The 27,330-nt window shown below is 46.2% G+C and overlaps 1 protein-coding gene across 2 annotated transcripts in view; it reads right to left on the reverse strand.

Moving 5' to 3' along the window:
• Positions 1 to 19,100: 19,100 nt before the first annotated feature.
• The window catches only part of Nol11 (nucleolar protein 11), a 35,075-nt gene continuing 26,845 nt past the window's right edge, over positions 19,101 to 27,330 (reverse strand). Inside the window, exons 18-19 of one of the 2 annotated variants that reach the window (XM_069993107.1) lie at positions 22,697 to 22,804; positions 19,101 to 22,509 (exon numbers count right to left, since the gene is read on the reverse strand). In XM_069993107.1, the coding sequence (XP_069849208.1) occupies positions 22,393 to 22,509; positions 22,697 to 22,804 (225 nt within the window). In that variant the 3' untranslated portion in view covers positions 19,101 to 22,392. The remainder of the gene's footprint in view (positions 22,510 to 22,696; positions 22,805 to 27,330) is intronic. The other variant, XM_069993108.1, reaches the window with a different exon arrangement.

Raw genomic sequence — 27,330 nt, forward strand, 5'->3', positions numbered from 1 at the left:
TCACAGAACCCACATCACCCACTGTCCTGGGTCCTGGGCTTCTACACACTCATGCAAGGATGCCCCTTGGTTTCTACCATGCTTATAAAGACTTGCCCTTAGTTCCAAGTGACACAGCTGATTCTACAAAATTGGTTATGCCCCTGGGGAAAAAATGGAACATTCATAGTGTGCATTTGTCTGACTCAAACCTTAACCTAGGTCCACTGTCTTTACCATCATTGGCCTCAAAAGACAAGACAGGGGCTGGGAAGTTGGCTCAGTGGTAGAGCGCTTGCCTTGCATGCCTGAGGCCCTGGGTTCCATTCCTCAGCACCACATAAGCAAAAAGAAAAAAGCCGGAAGTGGCACTGTGGCTCAAGTGGTAGAGCGCTAGCCTTGAGCTGAAGAGCTGAGGGACAGTGCTCAGGCCCAGAGTTCAGGCCCCACGACCGGACCCCCCCCCCAAAAAAAAAGAAGACAAACATGAGAAAGAAATAAAGATTCTTACTGATAAACTCAAGGAGGCAGACCTATACTAAAAAAAAAAAAAAGGCAAGACATCCTAGCTACTCAGGAGGCTGAGATCTGAGGATGGTGGTTCTGAGCCAGCCCAAGCAGGAAAGTCTGTGAGATTCTTATTTCCAACAAACTACCAGAAAACCTGAAGTGGCGCTGTGACCAAGTAGTAGAGCGCTAGCCTTGAGCTGAAGAGCTGAGGGACAGTGCCCAGGGCCGAGTTCAAGCTCCACAACCAACCAAAAAAAAAAAAAAAAAAAGATAAGGGCTGGGAAGGTGGCTCAGTGGTAGAGTGCTTGCCTTCCATGCATGAGGTGCTGGGTTTGATTCCTCAGCATCACATAAGCAGAAAAGGCCGGAAATGGCACTGTGGCTCAAGTGGTAGATCGCTAGCCTTGAACTGAAGAACTGAAGAGCTGAGGGACAGCGCCCAGGCTCAGAGTTCACAAAAACAAACAAGATAGTCACAACACCTACTGACCATGCCCCTCTAACTCTGAACTGTGGCCCACAGCCATTCTGGAACCAATTATCAGTTGGATCCTTGGTTAAATAATAATACTGCCCACTTTAAGCTTTCATTAAGTTCTGAGAGTACCTGAGCTAGGTACTAGGCTTTGCAGCCAGGAAATGTCCAAAGTCAGGCTGTAGAAATGCACCAATGAAGACAGCAAGCTGCCAGCTTGGCCTTATAGCAGCGCCCACGCTATGTACAAAGCAGCTCTCTGTTCTTGTTATAGAAACTTAAGAGGGACAGTGAGTGATAGAGTGCATAATTAGCACAAGAGGTCCTGGGTTCAATCCTCAACACAAGATAGATATAGCTAGGGAGGTGGATGGGATGGATGGATGGATTAAAAGGCTGCAGTGGGGCTGGGAATATGGCTTGTGGCAGAGTGCTGGCCTAGCATGTATGAAGCCCTAGGTTTGATTCCTCAGTATCTCATAAACACAAAAACAAGAAGTGGCGCTGTGGCTCAAGTGGTAGAGCACTAGCCTTGAACAAATGAAGCTCAGGGACAGTGCCCAGGCCCTGAGCTCAGTGGGGGGTGGGGGAGAGGGAGAGGCTGCAGTGAGCCAGGTGCTGTGTTTCCTGTAATCCTAGCTACTCAGGAGGCTGAGATTTAAAGATCTCAGTTTAAAGCCAGCCAATGCAGAAAAGTCATGAGACACTTATCGTCAATTAACCACCAGAAAAACCAGAAGTAGCACTGTGTCTCAAAGTGGTAGAATGTTAGCCTTGAGCAAAAAGAGTTCAGGGACATGGCCCAGGCTCCAAGTTCTAGACCCATGATGGACAAAACAATAAGGTTTCAGTGTATGTGTCTTAGGCCAGTGTTTAGCCACAAGGGAGGCCCAGCCTGGTACCTCAGTTCCAATAGAAGGTTTATAGGCTATACCTCCAAGTGGAAAGGATGCTTTAAAACCTGGGTGGGGCTGGCACCCATAGCTCACGCCTGTAATCCTAGCTACTCAGGAGGCTCAGATCTGAGGATTACAGTTCAAAGCAAGCCTATGAGCCTATTATCTCCAATGAACCACCAGAAAACCAGAAGTGGCGCTGTGACTCTAGTGGTAGAGAACTCGCCTTAAGCTGAAGAGCTTAAGGACAGCATCCAGGCCCAGAGTTCAGGTCCTGTGACCAACAAAAAATAAAAATCTGGGCATGGGGCTGGAAATGTGGCTTAGTGGTAGAGTGCTTGCCTAGCATGCATGAAGCCCTGGGTTCGATTCCTCAGTACCACATAAACAGAAAAAGCTAGAAGTGGCGCTGTCACTCTCAAGTGGTAGAGTGCTAGCCTTGAATAAAAGAAGCTGGGGGACAGTGCCCAGGCTCTGAGTTCAAGCCCCAGCATTGGCAAAAAACAAACAAGAAACAAGAACCTGGGTGGAGGTTCAGGCTGGGTGGACTAGAAAGCTGAGCGCTGGTGGCTCACGCCTGTAATCCTAGCAACTCAGGAGGCTGAGATCTGAGGATCTTGGTTTGAAGTCAGCCCTGGGCAAAAAAAAAAATCTGTAAGACTTATCTCCAATGAACTAGCAAGAAATGGGAGGTATGATTCAAGTGGTAAAACAACAGCCTTAAGTCAAAAAGCCAAGCAAGAGCAAAAGGTCCTGAGTTCAAACTCCCATAGAGGGGCATACACACACACACACACGCACACACGCACACACGCACACACACACACACACACACACACACACACACACACACACACACACACACACACACACACGTATAGCATTAGAGGAAATATATGTATTTTTTTTGTCAGTTGTGGGGCCTGACCTCTGGGCCTGGGTGCTGTCCCTCAGCTCTTCAGCTCAAGGCTAGTGCTCTACCACTTGAGCCACAGCACCACTTCTGGCTTTTTTCTTTTTGCTTATGTGGTGCTGAGGAATCGAACCCAGGGCCTCAGGCATGCAAGGCGAGTGCTCTACCACTGATCCACCTTCCCAGCCCCCCCTTGAATTGATTTTTAACTCTAAAATTGTGCCAATTTTATTCCATAACAGAGTATTTCAATGAGCCAAGCATAGGAGGTTGATTTTAGACATAAAAAAGGGCTGAGGAAAGTAGAAGTCAGAAATGAAAAACTTCACTTCAAAGTTAACTCAGGCCTGGGCACTGTCCTTGAGCTTTTTTTGCTCAAGGTTAGCACTTTACCATTTGAGCCACAGCTCTACCACTGACTCTTCTTTTTGTTTTGTTTTGGGTGGTTAATTGGAAAAAAGAGTTTCAAAGACTTTTCCTGCCTTTGTTAGCTTCAAACCATGATCCTCAGATTTCAGCTTCAAGAGCTAGGATTATAGGCATACTCCAGTAGTGCCTGGTGTCCAGAAAGTGTTTTTTGTTTTGTTTTGCTGGTCCTGGGGCTTGAACTCAAGGGCTTGAACATTGTCTCTGAGCCTCTCAGTGCTCAAGGCTAGCTCTCTACCACTTGAGACACAGCACTACTTCCAGCTTTTTCTGTTTATGTGGTACTGAGGAATTGAACCCAGGGTTTCATGCATGCTAGGCAAGCAATCTACCACCGAGCCACATTCCCAGCCCCCCTTCCCTTTTTTTTTTTTTTTTTTTTTTTGAGGTAGATACTCTGTTCAGCCCTTATTATCCCTGAACCTTCTATCTTCCTGCTTTCGCTTCCCTGGTTCTTGGATTATGGGCCTGTGCCATCATGCCCAGCCTGAGCTGCTGTCTTTGGCCCTGCCTGCTTTGTGAACAGTCATCTAATAGAAAATGAAACAGGTGCAGACTTTTCAAAGCTCTGGTTAGTCTTCATAATAGGTCATTTTCACCAAGCAAGATAGGGACAGAATATTTTTATTTTCTGATCAATTTAAGCTGCCTCAAATAATTTCAGCAGTTTCATTATCTTCTCCTTTTTCCCGAATGCCACTTTCTCAGCCAGGAAACTATAAAGTCAATATCTTTGGAGGTTTAGAATTTTATGAAACATTTATTTGCATTGCTCAAAAGCAAATGTATGTTATAGATTGATCATGAAATAAATGACTTTTTATTCTTTAGCAGAAGGACAAGGTAAGGAATGAAAGCTGCTACACATTTGTCAGCGAATGCCAAAGGCACAGAGAAGTTTCTTAATTTCTAAAATAAATAAGAGGCTGGGGAGGGGGGAAGCTGTCCACCCCTTGGCTGGTTTAGGTATCCTTGAACCCAAACTGGAATAGATCTGCCCTTCTCACATGTCATGTACACACACATGCATACACACACACGCATACAGACATACATACATAACCATATTGTCCTCCAGACCAGGCATGGCCAGGCTACACCTAATGTGATTCAGTTATGTAGGACTGTGCCCTGCTTGGCTGATTCTCCATTTTATTTTCTTTTGTGCTTGTAGTGGGACTTGAACTAAGGGCTGGCACTTGCCAGGCGCTGGTGGCTCACACCTATAATTCTAGCTACTCAGGAGGCTGAGATCTGAGGATCATAGTTCAAAGCATCCTGGGCAGGAAAGGCCATGAGACTTTTTTTTTGGGGGGGGGTCGGTCATGGGGCCTGAACTCTGGGCACTGTTCCTCAGCTCTTCAGCTCAAGGCTAGCGCTCTATCACTTGAGCAACAGCACCACTTCCAGCTTTTTCTGCTTATGTGGTATTGTACTTCTGTTTTTTTTTTTGGTGGTTTTATTGGAGATAAGAGTCTCATGAACTTTTCCTGCCCGGGCTGGCTTTGAAATGCAATCCTCAGATCCCAGACTTCTGAGTAGCTAGGATTATAGGTATGAGCCACAGGCGCCAGGATCCTTTTGAGATTCTTATCTCCAATAAACCACCAGAAAACCAGAAGTGGTGCTGTAGCTTAAGTGGTAGAGCGCTCAGCTATGGTAGAGCGCTCAGCTATGGTAGAGCGCTCACCTTTAGCTGAAGAGCTGAAACAGGGCCTAGGCCCAGCGTTCAAACCCCACGACCGACCAAAAGAGAAAAAAAAAAAAATAGCTGGCGCTCTATTGAACTACAGCATCATCTCTGGCTTTTTGGTGGTTAATTGGAGAGTCTCAGACTTTCCTGGCTAAGCTGGCTTTGGCCATTTTTTTTTTTTTTTTACCAGTCCCGAGGCTTGAACTCAGGGCCTGGGCTCTGTCCCTGAGCTTCTTTTGCTCAAAGCTAGAGCCACAGGGCCATTTTCAGCTTTTTCTGTGTATGCGGTACTTAGGAACCGAACCAGGACTTCATGCATAGCAGGCAAGCACTCTACCATGAGCCACATGCCCAGCTCTGGCCTGTCATTCTTGATCTCAGCCTCCTGAGTAGCCATCTGCATCCAGACTTGCAAGTCAGGACTTGTGAAGGTCCTATGGTAAGGATTTGGCATGTTCTCCCCATTTCCCTTCTCTTCCCTTCCTCTCACCCTCCCTCCCTCTTTTCCCTCTTCTTTCATCCCTCCCTTCCTTCTTTCGCTCACTATGTAGCCCAGACTGGTCTTAAGACCCTGCCACCTCCACCTTCTGACTGCTGGGATTACAGGCTCCATCTGGCCCAGCCCAGAATGGTTAAGAAGAAATCAGTGTGCTATGTAAAAGCCAGGTCACTGTGGATCTGAGGGTATGGGAGTAAAAACATTTCAAGGGCTGGGAAGGTGGCTCAGTACTTGCCAGTAGAGTGCTTGCCTGGCATGCAGGAAGCCCTGAGTTTGATTCCTCAGCACCACATAAGTAGAAAAAACTGCAAGTGGCGCTGTGGCTCAAGTGGTAGAGCTCTAGCCTTGAGCTGAAGAGCTGAGGGACAGTGCCCAAAGCCCAGAGTTCAGGCCCCACAACCAACAAAACAGATTTCATGATGAATCCTAAACAGTGGGACAATGTAGCTGGACTGTTTAACTTGACAGTATCCCTGCTCTCTTTTGGGGGCTGGTGGAAAGGTCCAACCAGTCTTCTAACAATCCCTTCCATTCATTTGCCAGACTCGTCTAACCTTGGTCTAGCTTTTCCAGATCGATAGCAAGGGCGCCACCTCCAGGCCAATGTAGTATTTTTTTCTGTTTTGTTTTTTGGATCCGGTTGTGGGGCCTGAACTCTGGGCCTAGGCGCTATCCCTCAGCTCTTCAGCTCAAGGCTAGCACTCTACCACTTGAGCCACAGCACCACTTCCGGCTTTTTTCTATTTTGCTTATGTGGTGCTGAGGAATCGAACCCAGGGCCTCAGGCATGCAAGGCAAGCGCTCTACCACTGAACCACCTTCCCAGGCCCCTGTGCCTGAGCTTTTTGCTCAAGGCTAGCGCTCTACCTCTTTGAGCCACAGCCCCACTTCTGGCTTTTGGGTGGCTAATTGGAGGTAAGAGTCTCACAGACTTTTCTGCACGGGCTGGCTTTGATCCTAAGATCTCAGCCTCCTTAGTAGTTAGGATTACAAGCTAGGCTGTTAACTTTGCCCAATGCTCTGATCTGTTTCCTTGATCTCTTACTTGGACTTAAACCAGAAACCAGAACATGGAAACTTGGGCATAACTCAGTGGTAGAATGCTTGCCTAGCACACATGCTCTATCCCCACAATCCTAACCTACCCCCCCTCAGGAAAAATAAGTGAAAGCTCGCTCCAAAGCCTCTCGGGATCCCTGTAGGTCAGCCTCAAGGCAGAAAGCAGGGTGGAGAATGACTACATTATTTGGAAGAGAAATGCTATCTGGCCCACACCCTTGACATTTGAATACTGAACCTAAGTGGAACTTTTCTCCCTTTGAAGGAAGCTATTTTTGTTTTTGTGGTGCTTGAATTGAACCCAGAGCTTCACGCGTGCTAAGTAAGCACTCCACCACAGAGCTTTACCCCCAACACTTTTCAGTACTGTTAGAACATTTTTAGTACCACCTTATGTTTACGTTTTTCTTTGCTCTGGCCATCCTTAAGCAAGGATGGTGATGTTTTCCTTGGGGGCAATGGAAGTGTGAGGGGGAGGGCTTGTTTGTTTTTTGTATAGGTTCAATAACTAGGGAACACAATTGACATTTTGTGGGTAGAAGCCAGGACTGTTAAATGAAGATGTCACCTGAACAAAATTGTAAGAGTAGGGCTGGGAAGGTGGCTTAGTGGCAGAGTGCTTGCCTAGCGTGCATGGAACCCTGGGCTCGATTCCTCAGCACCACAAAAACAGAAAAAGCCAGAAGTAGTGCTGTGGCTCAAGTGGTAGAGTGCTAGCCTTGAGCTGAAGAGCTGAGGGACAGCACCCAGGCCTAGAGTTCAGGCCCCACAACTGGACCCCCCCCTCCAAAAAGAAGATACTTACAGCTACAGAGCTCGTGGGAGAGGGCCATGCTGAGAGATGTATATGGTCACACAGTGAACGTAGCAGGGGAAATATCTATGCTTTAGTAAATAAGGCATTAGAAGTCCAAAATTCAACTAGAAGACACATCAGGAACATCTAAGGGCAGAATGAGCCAGTCCCTCGGTTTGCAGGGAAGACAGTACAGAAGCTGCAACTCCCAGATCAAATTCAGGCTCACTAGTACTTTTTAGCTTTATGCATCACCAGTAGGAATGGGAGTTGTGAAGCAGGGACCCCAAGCTGTCCTGAAGTTCCAGTGACAGTGTGCTCTGCTGTCAGATGGATTCAGGTGCAATGGGTTTAAGAACTTGATCAGCCAGGCTGTGCAGATGAAAGGGTCAGGGGTTGGAGGAACCACAACTCAGAGGCGCCACCATTATTGATGTAACTGGGCATGATACAGTGTACAGATAGCGGCAGCAGGAGGCGCTACTGGCCCTTCTGCTGATGAACACGTGGTCAAATGGTGGAACAGGGCTGGTTTTGTGGATGCAGTTGGTTCTCCTTATCCACAGGTTCGGCATTCCTGGACTGAACCAACCACAGTGGAAAGTATTTGGGGAAGCAAATTACATCTGGACTGAACTTGTAGACTTTCCAGTGTCATTAAGCCTTAAACAACAAACAGAACTACATTTTTTTGGTTTCAGCTTTGAGGGCCAAAACCAGGGCAAGCCAACTCCATAGCCCTAGACCAGTGTATTTATATTGTAATTAGGTATTAGAAAGAATCTGGAAATGGTTTAAAATATATACTAGGAATGTGACTTAGTGGTAGAGTGCTTGCTCAGCATGCATGAAGCCCTACATTCTATTCCTCAGTACCACATACATAGAAAAAGCCAGAAGTGGGGCTGTGGCTCAAGTGATAGAATGTTAGCCTTGAGCAAAAGAAACTCAGGGACAGCACTCAGGCCGAATTCAAGCCCCAGAATTGGCAAAAAACAAACAACAAAAAAAAAACAGTAATAAAATATATGGGGACCGGGGCTGGGAAGGTGGCTCAGTGGTAGAGCACTTGCCTTGCATGCATGAGGCCCTGGGTTCCATTCCTCAGCACCACATAAGCAAAAAGAAAAAAGCCGGAAGTGGCGCTATGGCTCAAGTGGTAGAGTGCTAGCCTTGAGCTGAAGAGCTGAGGGACAGCGCCCAGGCCCAGAGTTCAGACCCCATGACTGGACCCCAAAAAAAACAATAAAATAAAATATATGGGGACCAAAACCTGAGGAGAGAAAAAATAAAAGCTTATAGGAAGTTGTGGCTGACATGTAATGCCCTGACACTTTGTTTCTTTTTTTTTTTGCCAGTCCTGGTGCTTCAACTCAGGGCATGGGCGCTGCCCCTGAGCTTCTTGTTCAAGGCTAGAATTCTACCACTTGAGCCACAGAGCCACTTTTTGTTTCTGTGGTACTGAGGAATCAAACCAAGGGCTTCATGCATGCTAGGAGCACTTTACCACTAAGCCACATTCCCAGCACAGCTGAAAACTTTTTTTTGGGTTGGTTGTGGGGCTTGAACTCTGGGCCTGGGCATTGTCCCTGCGCTCTTCAGCTCAAGGTTAGCGCTCTACCACTTGAGCCACAGCACCACTTCTGGTTTTCTGGTGGTTAATTGGCGATAAGAGTCTCACGGACCAGAGTTCAAGCCCCACGACCGACCAAAAAAAAAAAGAGTCTCACGGACCAGAGTTCAAGCCCCACAACCGACAAAAAAAAAAAAAAAAAAAAAGAGTCTCACGGACTTTCCTGCTCAGGCTGGCCTCGAACCATGCTCCTCAGATCACAGCCTCCTGAGCAGCTAGGACTAGGATTACTAGGACTGGCTCGCTTAAAACTCACACTCCTCGAAGGGTTAATGAAGAGGAAAAAGACACAATTAATGCACTATTTAGAATGAAGTTTTATGCCTTCATAAAAATGAAATATTCAGAAATGACCCAGTAATAATCTTAAAAATGTAAAATAAGTACCTCAGAAGGCTTGACCTTTAATCAGGATTTCAATAGCACCAAATCATCTGCTATGGGCATGGTGCAGTATTTTCACAGAGTGAGCTAGAAAAATCCTATACTTAGCATTGGTTAAAAATATGTATGCAGCCGGGCGCTGGTGGCTCATGCCTATAATCCTAGCTACTCAGGAGGCTGAGATCTGAGGATCACAGTTCAAAGCCAGCCCGGGCAGGAAAGACTGTGAGACTCCTATCTCCAATAATCACCAGAAAACCGGAAGTGGCGCTGTAGCTCAAGTGGTAGAGCACTTGCCTTGAGCTGAAGAGCTGAGGGACAGCGCCCAGGCCCAGAGTTCAAGCCCCATGACCGACAAAAAAAAAAAAAAAATGTATGCATTGGGAATGTAGCTTAGTGGTAGAATGCTTGCCTAGCATGCATGAAGCCCTGGGTTTGACTCCTTAGTACCACATAAACAGAAAAAGCCAGAAGTGACACTGTGAATCAAGTGTTTGAGTGCTATCCTTGAGCAAAAGAAGCTCAAGGACAGCGCCCAGGCCCTGAGTTCAAGCCCCAATACTGGCCAAAAATAAGAACAATGGAAAGAACAAAAAAAAAGAAAAATCTGCATGAAGCCAGGTGCTGGTGGCTCATGCCTGTAATCCTAGCTACTCAGGCAGCTGAGATCTGTTCAAAGCCAGCCCAGGCAGGAAAGTCTGTGTTTTGTTTTTGTCAGTTGTGGGCTTGGACTCAGGGATTAGGTGATGTCCCTGAGCTTTTCTGTTCAGAGCTAGTACTCTTATCACTTTGAGCCACAGGGCCACTTCTGGTTTTCTGGTGGTTAATTGGAGATAAAGAGTCTCAGTGACTTTCTGGCACCTGGCTCTGTAAGACTTTTTTTTTTTTTTTTTTTTTTTGCCGGTCATGGACCTGAACTCTGGGCCTGGGCGCTGTCCCTCAGCTCTTCAGCTCAAGGCGAGCGCTCTACCACTTGAACAACAGCACCACTTCAGGCTTTTTCTGTTTATGTGGTGCTGAGGAATTGAACCCAGGGCCTCATGCATGCAAGGCAAGCACTCTACCACTGAGCCACCTCCCAGCCCCTCTGGGGGACTCTTATATCCAACTAACCACCAAAAAACTGGAAGTGGTGCTGTGGCTCAAAGTACTAGAGCACTAGCTATGAGCAAAAGAGCTCAGGGACAGTGCCTAGGTCCAGATTTCAAACCTCACAACTAATAACAAAAAGTAACATATTTCTAAGACACAGTGACACCGAATTAACATTCCCATCCTCAAAGGGAAGATATTAGACCAAGCAAGACCAAACCCAGAAGGGCAAATGTGAATCATATCCTTCCATGTCTGGCATGCAAGGCACACTGTGTTATTCTGTGGGCTTCTACAGGTGTGGGCAGCCACACCCCCACAGCCTGGCAGACAGCCAGCATGGCCTCATGTTGAGCTGGTTGTACTCATTCCACATTCCTGGCCCCTCCAACATTCTAGCTTACGCTTCACTTCGGCATGGCTCTGTCATAGGCTTCCTCCCAGGTTCCAATCCTGTCATGCACTGCCTGACATCGAAGGCTATACTCTGCAATTCAACGGAAGCCTCTACGACCCTGTTGTTCAAGGGGCTTGAACTTGGCCTGGGCCCTGCCCCTCAGCTCTTCAGCTCAAGGCAAGTGCTCCACCACTTGAGCCACAGCGCCAGTTCTGGCTCTGTGGTGGTTAATTGGAGGTAAGACTCTCACGGACTTTCCTACTTGGGCTGGCTTTGAACCATGATCCTCAGATCTCAGCCTCCTGAGTAGCAAGGATTACAGGCATGAGCCAGGTGCCCGGTGACCCTGAAACTCTTGAATTTTGCATGCTTAGAAAAGCAACATGTGGACTGGAAGGGCTCAGTGGTAAGAGTGCTTGCCTTGCATGCATGAGGCCCTGGGTTCGATTCCTCAACACCACATAAGCAGAAAAAGCTGGAAGTGGTAGTATGGCTCAAGTGGTAGAGCTCTAAGCTCTAGCCTTGAGCTGAAGAGCTGAAGGACAGCGCCCAGGCTCAGAGTCCAAGCCCCACGACCAACCAAAAACAAACAAACAACAAAAACCTCAAAAGCAACCTGTAAGATGGGTGGGGTGGCACACGCCTGTAATCCTAACTACTCAGGAGGCTAGGCAGGAAGTCCATGAGGCTTTCCTGAGCTTCAGCCTTGAGCAAAAGAGCTCAGGGACAGTACCCAGGCCCTGAGTTCAAGCCCCACAACTGACAAGAAAAAAAAAAAAAGCATGGTGTGGATGATGCCAAGGTTCACTGCCAGTCTGAACACTGTCTGAGCTCCCTTGGACCGTGGTGGTTACTTTGGTCTCTGAGGGCCTGGCTGGCTGCGTGTGAACAGATCCTGGGGAAGCAGCATCATAGGTAACGCTGTGCCAGGAGGTGGTTCTGTCTTTTCAGGGGAAAGTCTTAAATGAACTACATGCAGTAGATGGATGGAGTTTCACTGATTCTTGAGACAGTCTCAAAGCATCTTTTATTGTTCTGCTGAAGTGTTTGGATTCTTTTCGTGTGTGTGTGTGTGTGTGTGTGTGTCTGTGTGTGTGTGTGTCTCGGGGTTTGAACTCAGGCACTGAGCATTCTCACTGAGCTTTTGTGCTTTAGAGTCCTGTGGATGTACATCCTGTCCTGGGAGCGGGTAGTTCTGGGAGATCAGCAGAGCACTGGCCAGTGAGCGGGCCCTGAGTCTGACATTAAAGCTATTCCTTTTCTGGCCAAGTTGTGTGTTTTTTTTCAAATCTTTTTTTTTTTTTTTCTTCCAAGACTCAAAATCTGGCAAAAAGCAGCCAGCAAGAACCATGCCAATGTTTAAATAATGGGGTTATGAGGTATCTTCCACAAAATTAGTGCTTCATGGGGAGGGGGGAGGCTGGGAAGGGAGGTGAAGGGTAAACAAAGGAGGAGGCTGCAATGCTTGGTAAGAAATGTATGCATTATCCTGCCCATGTAATTGTAGCCCCTCTGTACAGTATGTTCTCAAATAAAATAAAAAAAAAATTAGTGCTTCACCTTTAAATTCAGCTTCATGCAAATTCACAGCACATAGACAAAATACAAGTTCTTTTCCACAATATAACATCATTGCATTGCATGCATTCCAGTCTTTTCCATCTGAAAGCCTTGTGAGCATGTGTGTGTATGTGTCTGGTGGTCCTGGGGCTTGAACTCAGGGCCTGGACACTGTCCCAGAGCTTTTTTTGCTCAAGGCTAGTGCTCTACCACTTGGGCTACAGCTCCACTTCTGGCTTTATGGTAGTTAATTGGAGATCAGAGTCTCATAGGGCTGGGAAGTTGGCTCAGTGGTAGAGCACTTACCTCACGTGCATGCGGCCCTGAGTTCGATTCCTGCACCATATAAGCAGAAAAAAACCGAAAGTGGTGCTGTGGCTGAGGTGGTAGGGCGCTAGCTAGCCTTGAGCTGAAGAGCTGAAGAACAGCGTCCAGGCCCAGAGTTCAGCCCCTACAATCAACCACCACCACCACCAACAAAATAAAATTAAAGGAGTCTCATAGACTTTCCTGCCTGGGCTGGGTTTGAACTGTGATCCTCAGATCTGACTCTTGAGTAGGATTACAGGTTGAGCCACCAGTGCCCAGAGAGCAGTCTTGACTGTCTGTCTGCACTTCTATTGTCTCTTCGCTTGCCTTAGAGTCTTGGTGATGTGCATCCTGTCCTAGGAGAGGGTGGTTCTGGGAGATCAGCAGAGCACTGGACAGTGAGAGGGCCACTGGGTGTGGACCTGGGTCAAGACAACCCCAGGGACGCGGGGCCCTGGGAATGGTGCCAGGCTGGATTATTTTTCTGGCTATTGTGGGCTTCAATATACATTCCTTTCTCCTGTCCAAGCTGGAAATTCCACCGAACAAACATCTGTGCATGAAAGCATGTGTGCAATGCGAGGAGCAAGAGAGAAGCTGGAAGAACACAGGCGTGTGGCTTTCCAGACACCAAGGTCTCAACCCTGAGTTCTCCAACCTAGATATTGAGCAGAGAGAAAGGGCCCTCCACTCCCGCCTGTCCCGAATCACCACGGGGTACAAATGGCACAGCACAATAGCAGATGGAGATGAACTCCAGGACTGGGTCCTTCCTATGCAGTCTTTCAGGTAATCTTCACTGCAATCCTACACCTAGGTTGGAACAGAATTGGAAGGAAGCAATGGGAGCTTCCAGGAAGCCAGGCAATTTTCTCAAAGCTAAGTAGAGCCTGAACCTAAATGGCCTTAGTACTGTAGCTAAGTCAGTCTGTGACTTCAGAGGCATTTCTCCTCTCTGAGCCTTAGTTTTCTCTTCTGCAAAATGGGAATGACGGCAATATCCTACCTGGAGAAAAATTTAACAAAAGGTTTTACACAGATGGTCCCTTGATGAACTAAAACACTATTACAGGGAAGAAAGTAGAGGCTGAGGGAGGGGGAGAGGGATGAAGGAGGGAGGGAAGGAGGATTTGGTATCTTTGTTTTGTTTTTTGATTAGTCCTGGGGCTTTAACTCTGGGCGTGGTGGCTGTCCCTCAGCTCTTCAGCTCCAGGCTAGCTCTCTAACACTTGAGCCACAGAACCACTTCCCATTTTCTGAGTAGTTTATTGGAGATAAGAGTCTCACAGACTTTTCCTGCCTTGGCTGGCTTTGAACTTGGATCCTCAGATCTCAGCCTCCTGAGTAGCTAGGATTACAGGCATGAGCCAAGAATCTTAGTTTGGGTATATTAAGCTTGAGATATCAAATTAGAAATTTTAATTAGGCAGAGCAAATTTGAATTTGGGAAGTCAGAGATATAAATTCAAATGTAAGGGTCATCAGGCAGATTAAAACTCTTTGAGGGCCTGGGGCATAGCTCAGGGGTAGAATGCTTGCCTTGCATGTATAAGGTCTTGAGTTCTAACACTGCTCCCTAAAAAAGTGAAAAAGTTATTTCTCTTAAGACAAACAGCCAAGGGCCGGAGCTCACACCTAGCTCCTTAGGAGGCTGAGATTAAAGTTTTGGCTTGAAGCTAGCCAGAGATTCTTATCTCCAATAAACCACTCAGAAAAAGCCAGAAGTCTCTGGTGGCTCAAGCAGTAGAGCACTAGCCTGGAGCAAAAGAAGCTCAGGGACACCTGTGGCTCACGCCTGTAATCCTAACTACTCAGAAGGTTGAGATCTGAGATCTCAATTCAGAGCCAGCCCGAGAACAAAATTCTGTATGACTCTTATCTCCAATAACCCACTAGAAAACCCGGAAGTGGCACTGTAGCTCAAGCAGTAGAGTGCTCAGCTTGAGCTGAAGAGTGCAGGAACAGCACCCAAGCCCAGAGTTCCAGCCCCAAGACCAACAACAACAAAAAGCTCAGGGAGGGTACTCAGGTCCTGAGTTCAAGCACCAGGACTGGTATTAAAAGGAAAACAACCAACAAACAAAAAAAGCATTTCAAAGTCTATATCCAGGAAAATATGTACTGAATTAGATGCATTGTAACAAAGCAAGGTCCCCCCCCCTCAATGGTGATAGGGAATAGCCCGTCAGTAAATCCAGTACTGTACTTCTCCCCACCGCCAGCAGAAAATATACTGCATTTGAGTAAGTACTTGATCTTTACCACAATTGCAGCTAGCATTCTCAGAGAACTGCATTTGGCTCCCGCCTTAAGTTTTTAAACCTTTGTGTATCTATAGCCAGTAATAGTGACTCAACAACTGGGCGATGCAATAGCCTTTTTTTTTTTTGGTCAGTTGTGGGGCCTGAACTCTGGTCAGCTCTTCAGCTCAAGGCGAGCGCCCTACCACTTGAGCCACAGCGCCACTTCTGGCTTTGTCTGCTTATATGGTGCTGAGGAATCGAACCCAGGGCCTCATGCATGCGAGGCAAGCGCTCTACCACTGAGCCACCTTCCCAGCCCTGCAATAGCATTTTTGTCTTTCAATAAGAAAACCTGAAGTCAGGCACCAGCGTTTCATGCCTGTAATCCTAGCTACTCAGGAGACCAAGATCTGAGGATCCCAGTTCAAAGTCAGCCTGGGTAGGAAAGTGTGAGACTTATTTTTTTTTTTTGTCGGTCATGGGGCTTGAACTCTGGGCCTGAGCGCTGTCCCTCAGCTCTTCAGCTCAAAGCGAGCACTCTACCACTTGAGCTACAGCGCCACTTCCGGTTTTCTGGTGGTTTATTGGAGATAGGAGTCTCACGGTCTCTCCTGCCCGGGCTGGCTTTGAACCGCGATCCTCAGATCTCAGCCTCCTGAGTAGCTAGGATTACAGGCGTGAGCCACCAGTGCCCGGCTAGTGTGAGACTTATTAACCACCAAAAAGCCAGAAACAGAGCTGTGGCTCAAGTGATAAAGGATTAGCCTTGAGTAAAAAAGCTATGTAAGAGCACAAGACCCAGTACAGGCATGTGTGCACATGTGCACGTACACACACACACACATACACACACACAATAAAGTAGTCCCCGTCAATCAGTGCAAACAAGCCTCTCAGAGACTGAGTCACCACAACCCACTGAGACATTATATTCCAGATATTATCTTCAGAGATTATAGAATGGTTTCCCATGAATACACACAGAGCTGTCCCTTCACTGTATTAAACATTGCACTCATGGACTATTTTTATTTAATCAGAATTCCCTTGGACATCAAATTACTTCTACCTTATTACAAAGAGGGGAAAAATGAATCTACACGTCTACTTCTGTGGGTGTCTTGGCCAACATCCGAATACTCATAGTAACAGATGGGCCAAAAAGCGCCTGGATTTTCATTTCCATAGATATTAGTAAATTATCTTCTGATGGGGCTGTACCCATTTCTATTTATACCAAAAAATGCAAGGCATACCTGATTGCTCACAGCTTGGGCAGTCTGGTCATGAAGAGTCTACGTTGGCCGAGACTTGGGCAGAGAGCCATCTGCTGTCTCTATCTCATTTTCTGACTTGGGCCTGTTGCTTGAAGCCCAAGGGTCTTTCTTTCCTGGTTTTAATTTCCTGCACATAACTACTGATTTTTATCTGCTGAGATCCTAACTTGTGTGAAGCACTCTATTCTACACCAGCATAGATGTTGGTATCTATCCCTCTGCCCTGTGCTGGGGGCCGTGGCTGGAGATGGTAGACTCCCCAGGATGCTTTTTGCTGCCCGGTTGATTTGTGCAATAGGAATTGGATTCTTGTCATCTTCCAGACTATCACTGTGCAAAACCATCAATGCACCACTGCCTTGTGGAACCTGGTCATGGCCAAGCTCTGTGTGCATTCCCCTCAACAGGGGTGACTAAGGATGCCTGTCAGGTGACAAAGTGCCTGGCACTTGGTCATTTTTTTTTTTTTTTGGTGCAGGTCCTTGAAGTTACTGCCTGGATGCTGTCCCTGACCTTCTTTTGCTCAAGGTTAGTGCTCTACCATTTGAGCCACAGCTCCATTTCTGGCTTTTTTTTTTTTTTTTTTTTTTGGTGGTTAAGAGTCTCAAGTGTTTCCACCCTTGGCTAGCTTCAAGCCATGAATCTCAGCCTTCTGAGTAGCTAGGATTACAGGTGTGGGCACCAGCACTTGGCTGTTTGTCTTAAGAGAAATAACTTTTTCCACTTTCTTAGGAAGCAGGGTTAGAACTCATGACAAGCAATCTACCCCTGAGCTATTCCCCAGGCGAGTTTCAAACCACAATCCTCAGGTCTCAGCCTCCTGAGTGGCTAGGATTAGAGCGGCAGGCATCCATGTCACCTGGACTGTCCTTGAATCTACAGGGAGGAATTTCTCAGGAGTAGGGACTGGTCCTCCCCATCACCTCTTGTTCCCCTAGGAAATGCCCTAATACCAGCTCTGTGACTACTCATGCTATCCCCTCCTTTTTTTTTTTTTTAATTTTTTATTGTAAAGATACTATACAGAGGGTTACAGTTACATGAGTAAGGTAATGAGTACACTTCCTCTTGAACATTGTTACCCCCTCCATTGTTTTCCCCCTACCATCCCTTCCCTCCCTACCTTCCGCGAGGTTCTTTTTTTTTTAATTGTGATTAAGTGATTACATAATTTCCAGAATTTCAGTATTGTGGAATAATGATGCTCATTTAAAGTCACAAGTTCATTCTAACTTTCCTGGAGCAAACTGTCTATCACAGTCTATAACATATAATGGTGTACACATATACACCATACATGTGATCAGCAGCATGGGGATATTTAGTAGTGGTTCGACCAGATGAGTGGGAGTTCTCTGTTTCTTAAGTCCTGTTAGTGCTATCCCCTCCTTTGAAAGTGCCCTTCCAAGCCTGGTGCTGGTGGCTCACACCTGTAATCCTAGCTACTCAGGAGGCTGAGATCTGAGGATCATGGTTCAAAGTCAACCCGGGCAGGAAAACCAGAAGTGGCGCTGTGGCTCAAGTGGCAGAGGACTAGCCTTGAGGAGAAGAAGTGAGGGCCAGCACCCAGGCCCAGAATTCAAGCCCCATGACCACCACCACCAAAAAGTGCCCTTCTTGCCCACACCCACAATTCAAGTTCTCCCCAACTCATAGGGCAAATCCCTGGTGCCACCCTCCCCAAAGGTCCACAGCCTCCTCCCTCCCCATTTCCCTTTCTTTCTCCTCCCCCTCCTCCCACCCCACCCCTCTTCCTTCTAGAGTCTATGTTCCAGACTGACCTGAAACACTCTGGTCTCCAGCAACCTGTCTGCTGAGTGATGGGACCACAGATGCATGCCCCCTTTCTATTTTTGTGCTGGGATGGGCAGAGAATGCCAAGGCCTCATGCATACTGAGAAAGAGCTTTCCTGAGCTACACCCCCAGCCTGCCCTCCATGCTATTTACTTCTGCTTTCTGGGTAAGTACGGAAACTTCCCCATCGGCATGTGAGACACTTGAAGGCAGAGATCAAGTGTAAGTCATCTTCATAACTAAGAGTATGTCATTTGGGTGCTGGAGGCCTAGACACCCCAGCTTCTTCCCACCTCTCTCTATGGCACCAATTGTAATTCAGGACTCACCAAGCTTTCCCACAGCATCAGATGTACAGAACTCACTGGAAGCTGTCATCCTCATGGGGCAAGCCGCTCACTGTGCAAGACCGGACAACCGTGCTCAGGGCACACTTCCAGCTCCCAGGTACCCTCTCCTAGTAGACTACAGACAGCACTCACTTTCTGGTAATGCTGTATGATGATGTGCCTGAGGCCGTGCCAGCAGAAAGAGCTCAGTGGGGCTTTGATGTGCTTTTCCTTGACTCACTCATGGAGACATGATTCCCACATAACCTTTTGTCTTCAGCCTCTCCAGAGGTGGAGCCAAAGCTCCCACCACAAACCACCATCAGCCCCTGGTGTTTCTCAAAGCTCCAGGTAAACAAAGACAGGAGTTAGGACAGACTCAAGGCTCAAAGTGATGTAGTGATGTCTCTGAGGAGACATGGATAAAGGCCAGAGCTCCTCACTCCTAAGGATGAGGAACACACACACACACACACACACACACACACACACACACACACACACACACACACACACACACACACACACACACACACACACTCTCTCTCTCTCTCTCTCTCTCTCTCTCTCTCTCTCTCTCACTGTTTTGGAGCTCTCCCACTTGACCCATACATCCAGTCCAGCTTTTTGCTCATTATTTTGGTGTTAAGAGTCTCAGACTTGCTGGGTTGTTGATGGCTCATGCCTGTAATCCTAGCTACTCAGGAGGCTGAGATCTGAGGATCTCGCTTCAAGCCAGCCCGGCAGGAATGTCCTGAGAGACAGCGCCCAGGCCCAGAGTTCAAACCCCATGACAGAAAGACAGAACTAAAGGAATGTAAATATCACCCAATGTGGAAGAAATAACTGTATTGTCAAAGCTCATAGGACTCATAAACTTTATAGACCACGATAGACAATTTGCCCATGAAAGTTAGAATGTGTTTGTGAATTTAACTAAGCATCACTATCCCACAATACTGTAAAATTTGTGAAAATATGTAATCATTTAATCACAATAAAGAATTTGCCAAAAAAAAAAAAGATAGAACTGATTGATACCATCTTTATGATGAGACAGAAACTCAGAAACCCATTCACAGCAATTCTACCTCAAGGTATAGAACACTCCATAAATGAAAACAAACAAAAAAAAGTCTCAGACTTTTCTGCTTGGGGAGGCATAAAAACATGATCTTCTGGATCTCAGAGGAGTTCAGATTACAAGCATGATCCACTGGTGCTCAGCTTTGTTTTGAATGTTTTTTTTTTTTTGTTGGAGGGGGTGTCCGGTTGTGGGGCCTGAACTCTGGGCCTGGGTGCTGTCCCTCAGCTCTTCAGCTCAAGGCTAGTGCTCTACCACTTGAGCCACAGCACCACTTCTGGCTTTTTTTCTTTTTGCTTATGTAGTGCTGAGGAATCGAACCCAGGGTCTCAGGCATGCAAGGCAAGCGCTCTACCACTGAGCCAACTTCACAGCCCCTTGAATGTTTTTAATACTGAATTGTTCCTACAAATCTTACCCAGTCAAAGCATATCTCTAATTCTTTCAAATCTGTGGCTCTAAGTGAAGTTGAATAACTGTTGCCCTGTGGAATTAAGAAAGAATAATGAGTTGTTTATTGTAGTGCTGGGCTGGTTCAGGGCCTCAAGGGTGCTAGCACTGAGCTACATCCCCAGTCCCAAGAGTTCTTAATGGTTAATTAACGAAATGAAATCTTGTCAATATCACATTGGACCCCAGTATCTTTCATGGGGCTTGAACTCAGGGCCTGGGCACTGTCCCTGAGTTTTGCTGTTTAATGCTCTACTAATTTAAGTCACAGCTCCACTTCCGGTTTTCTGGTGGTTACTTGGACGTTAAGAGTCTCCTGGACTTTCCTACCCCATGATCCTCAGATCTCAGCCTTCTGAGTAGCTAGGATTACACGTGTGAGCCACTGACGCTCAGCCCCAATAACTTTTGTTGGAGTTTACTGATTCATAAAATCAAGGTTGGAAGTCACTGTAGACAACGTCCCCTTCTGCAGAGCTCCAATAGGATGTACTACTACCTGTTAGGAACTCTCACCAGAACACAAAATAACCCTATACTCCAACATCAATTTGATTTGAGGTCTCTTCTAGAGTAAGTACATAAAAGGCAGGAAGATGCTGAGCGGTGTCTCACACCTGAAATCCTAACTACTCAGGAGGCTGAGATCTGAGGATCTCGGTTCAAAGTCAGTCCCAGTAGGAAAGTCTATGTTATCTCCAACCAACTAACCAACAGAAAACAAAGGTAGAGCATGGGGCAGGAAGGGTGGCTCAGTGGCAGAGTGCTCGCCTTGCATACATTAGGCCCCGGGTTCAATTCCTCAGCACCATATAAGCAGAAAAGGCTGGAAATGGCGATGTGGCTTAAGTGGTAGAGCACTAGCCTTGAGCTGAAGAGCTAAGGGGCAGTGCCCAGGCCCAGAGTTCAAGCCCCATAACATCCCCCCACCAAAAAAAAAAAAAAAAAAAGGCAGGAAGTCTCCTCCTAGTTTTTATAATTCTCTTAGCAGGAACACAATGCACATTTTGAGGGAATGAGGAAGCACCATATCCCACTTTTCTCTCTCTACTGGATTTGAACTCAGGGTCTGGGCACTGTCCCTGGACTTTTTTGCTCAAGGTTAGTGTTCTACTGCAAGCCACAGCTCCACTTCCAGCTTTTGTCTGGTAGTTAATTGGAGACTTTCCTGCCTGGGCTGGCTTTGAACTGCAATCCTCAGATCTCAGCCTCCTGAGTAGCAAGGATTACAAAAATGAGTTATCAGTGCTCAGCTTAACTACTTTTTTCTTTTAAAATCCCTTTGCCACTGAGGTCTGTGCCACAAGCAGATGAACTGGGACAGCTTCTGACTCTGCCTACATTCATAACATCTCTGGTCATTTTAAAAATTTAATTAGAGAAAAAAAGCTTCACTCAGTAGACACTATGCTGAAAATGAACTATATAACTTGTTGGTGCAAGCTGGGGTGGGGGGGAAACGGACGGACGGACTGGGAAACTGTGAGGAAAAAAGGGATGTTGTCCAAAAAGAACTGTACTCATTACCTGACTTATGTTAACTGTAACTCCTCTATACATGACCTTTATAATAACAAAAATTTTGGTTTTTTTTTTTGTCAGTTGTGGTGCTTGAACTCTGGGCCTGGCACTGTCCTTGGGCTCTTAAGCTGAAGCCTGGCACTCTACCACTAGAACCACAGCACCACTTCCAGTTTTCTGGTGGTTTACTGGGGATAAGAGTATCACAGACTTTACTGCCTGGGCTGGCTTTGAACCACGATCCTCAGATCTTAGCCCCTGATCTAGGATTGCAGGTGTGAGCCACCAGTACCTGGCTAACAATTAAAAAAAAAAATTGTTTTTAAAAAAGCTTCAGAGGTTTAAAAAAGCTTCAGAGGGGGCTGGGAAGGTGACTCAGTGGTAGAACTCTTGCCTTGCATGCATGAGGCCCTGGGTTTGATTCTTCAGCACCACATAAGCAAAAAGAAAAAAGCTGGAAGTGGCGCTGTGACTCAAGTGGTAGAGTGCTAGCCTTGAGCTGAAGAGCTAAGAGACAGTGCCCAGACCCAGAGTTCGGGCCCCACGACTGGACCCAAAAACAAACAAACAAACAAAAAGCTTCAGAGGGCTGGGAAAGTGACTCAGTGGTAGAGTGCTTGCCCTGCATGCATGAGGCCCTGGGTTCCATTCCTCAGCACCACATAAGCAGAAAAAGCCAGAAGTGGTGCTACAACTCAAGTGGTAGAGCGCTCACCTTGAGCTGAAGAGCGGAGGGACAGCGTCCAGGCCCAAAGTTCAGGCCCCAAAATGGACCAAAAAAAAAAAAGCTTCAGAACAAGTAAGAAATTAAACATTTATCAATACACAAATAAATTTACTTAAAAGCAGCTAACTCACATATTTAAAAAAAACATTCACAGGCTCTTCCCAACCCCACAATGTCCGTCATCTAGAAGAGTCTCCCGTGCAGCCAGGGTCTACCAAAGAGCAAAAGTCTCAAGTCGTGATGGTCCCATACTCACACCTTAGAGGTCACAAACAGACCTTTCTTCCATAGGAGCAAGAGACTCACACAAAAGTGTCAGAAGAGATTACTGAAGGAAACAGGCTATCAGAAGAGTTCCAGCACTTCAATTGAATATAAGTCTCTATTTGTCTTCTCTTGATTTAATTTCTGTAGCTCTCGAAAACTTACTTCTATCTTGTTGAGCTCAGAATAAACACTTATCTAAAGAGAAACAAACAAGTTTCAGGGTAACTTTCCCCATAACTTCTACATATAAACCAATACTGCTTAGGCTTTTTCCATGGACACGTTGTTGGTTTGGCCGCTAGCACTGAGCATACCCCCACCCCGGGAATAGCAAGTTGTAAGTGGGTACAAACAAAATAGGGATTCAACAGTAATCACGAACCTGGGATTTCACAAACTTGTAAAGGTTTATCAGTAGCCTTTTTGCTTCTGGTATCATTAGGACGACAGTAAAATTAGCATCTAGAAGAAGGCATATCCAATCCATAATCTGAAGACAAATAGAAAAAGACTCTAAATAACTTTAGGTTAATCCATGTAACAAGTCCACAATAACTTCAAACACTTATACCAAGAAAATATTTAAGTCTGAACAGTTTAGAGATGGGAGAATTTCTATGCAATAGAAAAGGGGTCTTGGGTGACACTGCCCCAAAATAAATGTACTCATTACCTGACTTATGAAAGAGTAACCCTTCTGTATATCACTTCAATAATAATAATTTTTAATTTTTAAAAGGGCTCTTTTCTGCTTTTAAACTTACTTAATAGGAGAATTGGATGTCCTCTATAGGATTACTCAGAAATAAGAAAAGCCAGAGTGATATTTAATACAAAGGAGAGTTAGTACTGGTCTTTTAATATTTTTGTTTTGATCATTATCTGCAGTTACAAAAAAGAATTCACTTATCTATTGTGAAGGATAAATAATATTCCAAGGGTAGAATGCTTTGTGTCATGAATGATTTACATTACTATACATTTATATACACATATGTATGTATATATAAAAATACATGGTATGACATGCTTCAATGAGCAAGCAGGTATCACTGACATGAAAGAACATCAGAGAAACCAGTTGTGGAAGGAGAGCTGATCCCTAGGAAACTGCAACAAAACAGACTTTAAATGTGTTGGTGAGGGAAGACACAATATGAAACCATGAACCACTGATACTACAGCAGAAGGGCTTTAAAAAAGAAGCTTCACATACATATATGTATATATATTTAATTTTATTGTAAAGATGCTGTACAGAGGGGTTACAGTTACATGAGTAAGGTAATGAGTACTTTTTTTTTTTTTTGTCGGTCGTGGAGCTTGAACTCTGGGCTTGGGCGCTGTCCCGGTGCTCTTCAGCTCAAGGCAAATGCTCTACCACTCGAGCCACAGCGCCATTTCCAGTTTTCTAGTGGTTTATTGTCTCAAGGACTTTCCTGCCCAGGCTGGCTTTGAATCCCAATCCTCAGATCTCAGCCTCCTGAGTGGCTAGGATTACAGGCGTGAGCTAACGGTGCCGGTTGTGAGTACATTTCTTGTTGAACATTGTTACCCCTCCTTTGTTGTTCTCCCACTATCCCTTTCCTCCCCCAGCTTCATATATTTTACCAGCATAAAACCAAAAACTTGGGGCTGGGAAGGTGGCTCAGTGGTAGAGTGCTTGCCACGCATGAATGAGGCCCTGGGTTCGATTCCTCAGCACCACATAAACAGAAAAGGCCGGAAATGGCACTGTGGCTCAAGTGGTAGAGCACTAGCCTTGAGCTGAAGAGCTCAGGGACAGTGCCCAGGCCTAGAGTTCAAGCCCCATGACCGACAAAATTAAAACAAAACAAAACAAAACTTGTCTAGGCCAAAATTATACTCAAAGCCAGGTGCCAGTGGCTCATGCCTATAATTGGAGCTACTCAAGAGTCTGAGATCTGAAGATTATGGTTCAAAGAACATCCAAGCAGAAAAGTCCAGGAAACTTGAAGTAGATGTGGTACAGCACCAGCCTTGAGCAAAAAAGCTAAGGACAGCACCCAGAGACCTGAATTAAAGCCCCAGGATTTGCACTAGATATAAAATCTACAGAAGAAAATAAAACAACACCGGGCACCAGAGGCTCATGCCTGTAATTCTACTCACTCAGGAGGCTGAGATCTGAGGATTGCAATTCAAAACCAGCCTGGGCAGTAAAGTCTATACAACTCTTATCTCCAATAAACCACTCAAAAACCAGAAGTGGCGCTGTGGCTCAAGCGGTAGAGCGCTTGCCTTGAGCTGAAGAGCTGAGGGACAGCGCCCTAGCCCAGAGTTCAAGCCCCATGATTGACCAAAAAAAAAAACAAGACAGAAAGGGTTACTATTGCATTCAGCAGAAAAGGTTATTTCTTTAATATACAAAGGACTCTAAGGCAAAAAGAAAGTTAGATCAATAGGGCTGGGAAGGTGGCTCCATGGTAGAGTGCTTGCCTAGCATGCCTAAGGCCCTGGGTTTGATTCCTCAGCACCACATGAGTGGAGAAAGCCAGAAGTGGTGCTGTGGCTCAAGTGGTAGAGCACTAGCCTTGAGCTGAAGAACTGAGGGACAGTGCCCAGGCCCAGAGTTCAGGCCCCATGACTAGAACCCCCCCCCAAAAAAAAGGATAAAGATTGGATAAAAACAAACATGCAGGGCTGGGAAGGTGGCTCAGTGGTAGAGTGCTTGCCTTGAATGCATGAGGCCCTGGGATCGATTCCTCAGCACCACATAAGAAAAAAGAAAAAAGCCAGAAGTGGCGTTGTGGCTCAAGTGGTAGAGCGCTAGCCTTTAGCTGAAGAGCTGAGGGACAGTGCCCAGGTCCCAAGTTCAGGCCCCACGACCGGATTCCCCCCCCCCAAAAAAAATTAAACAAAAACAAAAAAAAACGTGCAAATTATGAAAGGAAGCAAGGGTTGGGGATTTATCTCAGTGGCAGAACATTTGCCTGGCAAGTGAAAGGCCCTGAGTTGGGTCCTCACTTCTGAAAAAAAAAAAAAAAAAAAGCTAAAGCAGCAAAGCCTGGTGCAGGTGACTTATGCCTGTAATCCTAGCTACTCAGGAGGCTGAGAGATCTGAGTACTGCAGTTTGGAGCCAGCTGGGACAGAAGTCTATGAGGTTCTTATCCCCAATAAACTACCCCAAAAAGCTGGAAGCGAAGCTGTAGCTAAAGTGGTAGAGTGCTCGCCTTGAGCAAAAAGGAGGTCAGAGAGAGTGCCCAGGCTCTGAGTTCAAGTAATAGGACTGAAAAAAAAAAAAAAAAAGGAAGCAGCAGCTGTTTCCTCAGACTAGCAAGCACTAAACCACTGAGTCACCTTCTGCCTCAAAGATACATTTTTTCCCCCCTAGTCTGGGACTTGAACTCAGGGCCTGGGCAATGTCCCTGAACTTCTTTAGCTCAAGGCTAGCACTTGAGCTAGAGCGCCACTTACGGCTTTTTCTATTTTGTGGTACTGAGGAAATAAACTGAGAGCTTCATGCATGCAAGGCAAGCACTCTACCACTAAGCCACATTTCCAGTCCCTCAAAGATACTTTTTTTTTCTTTTTTTCAAAGATACTTTTTAAAGAAAAAAGCCGGAAGTGGCGCTGTGGCTCAAGTGATAGAGCGCTAGCCTTGAGCTGAAGAGCTGAGGGACAGCGCCCAGGCCCAGAGTTCAAGTCCCACGACCAGACCCCCTCAAAAAAAACAAAAAACAAAGATACTTTTTAAAGTTGGTTATGGGGCTTGAACTCAGGACTTGGGCAATCCCTGAACTCCTTTGCTCAAGGCTGGCACTCTATCACTTTGAAACACAGCACCACTTGTGGTTTTCTGGTGGCTAACTGGAGATAACAGTCTCAAGGACTTTCTTACCCTGACTCACTCTCAGGTCTCAGCCTCCTGAGTAGCTAGGAATATGGGTACGGTGAGTGCCTTGTTACAATTTTGTTTTGGTGTGGTACTGAGGCTTGAACTCAGGACCTTCAATTCTCACTTGGTTTGCTTGCTCGTGGATAGTGCTCAACCATTTGAGTCACATATCTACGCTGGCATTTTGCTCATTAACTGGAGATGGAATCATTTGGACTTTTCTGCCTGGACTGGCTTCAAATCATTAGCCTCTATATCTCAGCCACCTGAGTAGCTAGGATTACAGACAAGTGTGACCCACCTGGCGCAGCAAGATATTTTGTTAGCATATATTCACTTTTCTCTCCATCCTTTTCTTTTGTTAGTGGGGCTGGAACTCTGGGCCTGGGCACTGTCCCTCAGCTCTTCAGTTCAAGGCAAGTGCTCTACCACTTGAGCCATAGCACCATTTCCGGTTTTCTGGTGGTTAATGGGAGATAAGAGATTCATGGACTTTCCTGCTCAGACTGGCTCTGAATTGAGATCCTCAGATCTCAGCCTCAGATTTGACACAGGTACCCAGTATACTTTAGGGAGATCAACCTCATTAGCTGCTCTCTACCCCAGTCCTATTGCTCACAGCTGCCAGGGAGACTCCAGATGTAATCTAAAGAGTCATCTCCCATCTATTGTGAGGGTTACCTTCAGGAGATGTCCTCTCCATCCCCCATAGGCAAAATTCTGCAAAGTAGTGGCATTAGATAGTAGTCCCTCACTTATTGCTACTTTGTGGATTTTCACCTATGGCGGGAATCTCTGGAACGTAACTCCACAATAAGGGATCACAACATTTTTTTTTTTTTTTTTGCTAGTCCTGGGGCTTGAACTCATGGCCTGGGCACTGTCTCTGAGCTTCTTTTTTTTGTGTGGGTGTCCCTCAACTCTTTAGCTCGAAGTTAGAGATCTATTACTTGAGCCACAGCGCTACTTCAGGATTTTTGGTGGCTTATTGGAGATAAGAGTCTCCCAGACTTTCCGGCTGGGGCTGGCTTTGAACCACGATCCTCAGATCTCAGCCTCCTAAATAGCTAGGATTACAGGCGTGAGCCACTAACACTCACCCGGCTCATTTGTTTATTTTTTAAGACAAGGCCTCACTATGTAGCCCAGGCTAGAC

Source organism: Dipodomys merriami, unplaced genomic scaffold (assembly GCF_024711535.1).
Source record: "Dipodomys merriami isolate MVZ:Mamm:240054 unplaced genomic scaffold, mDipMer1.0.p SCAF_42, whole genome shotgun sequence".
Classification (NCBI taxonomy): domain Eukaryota; kingdom Metazoa; phylum Chordata; class Mammalia; order Rodentia; family Heteromyidae; genus Dipodomys; species Dipodomys merriami.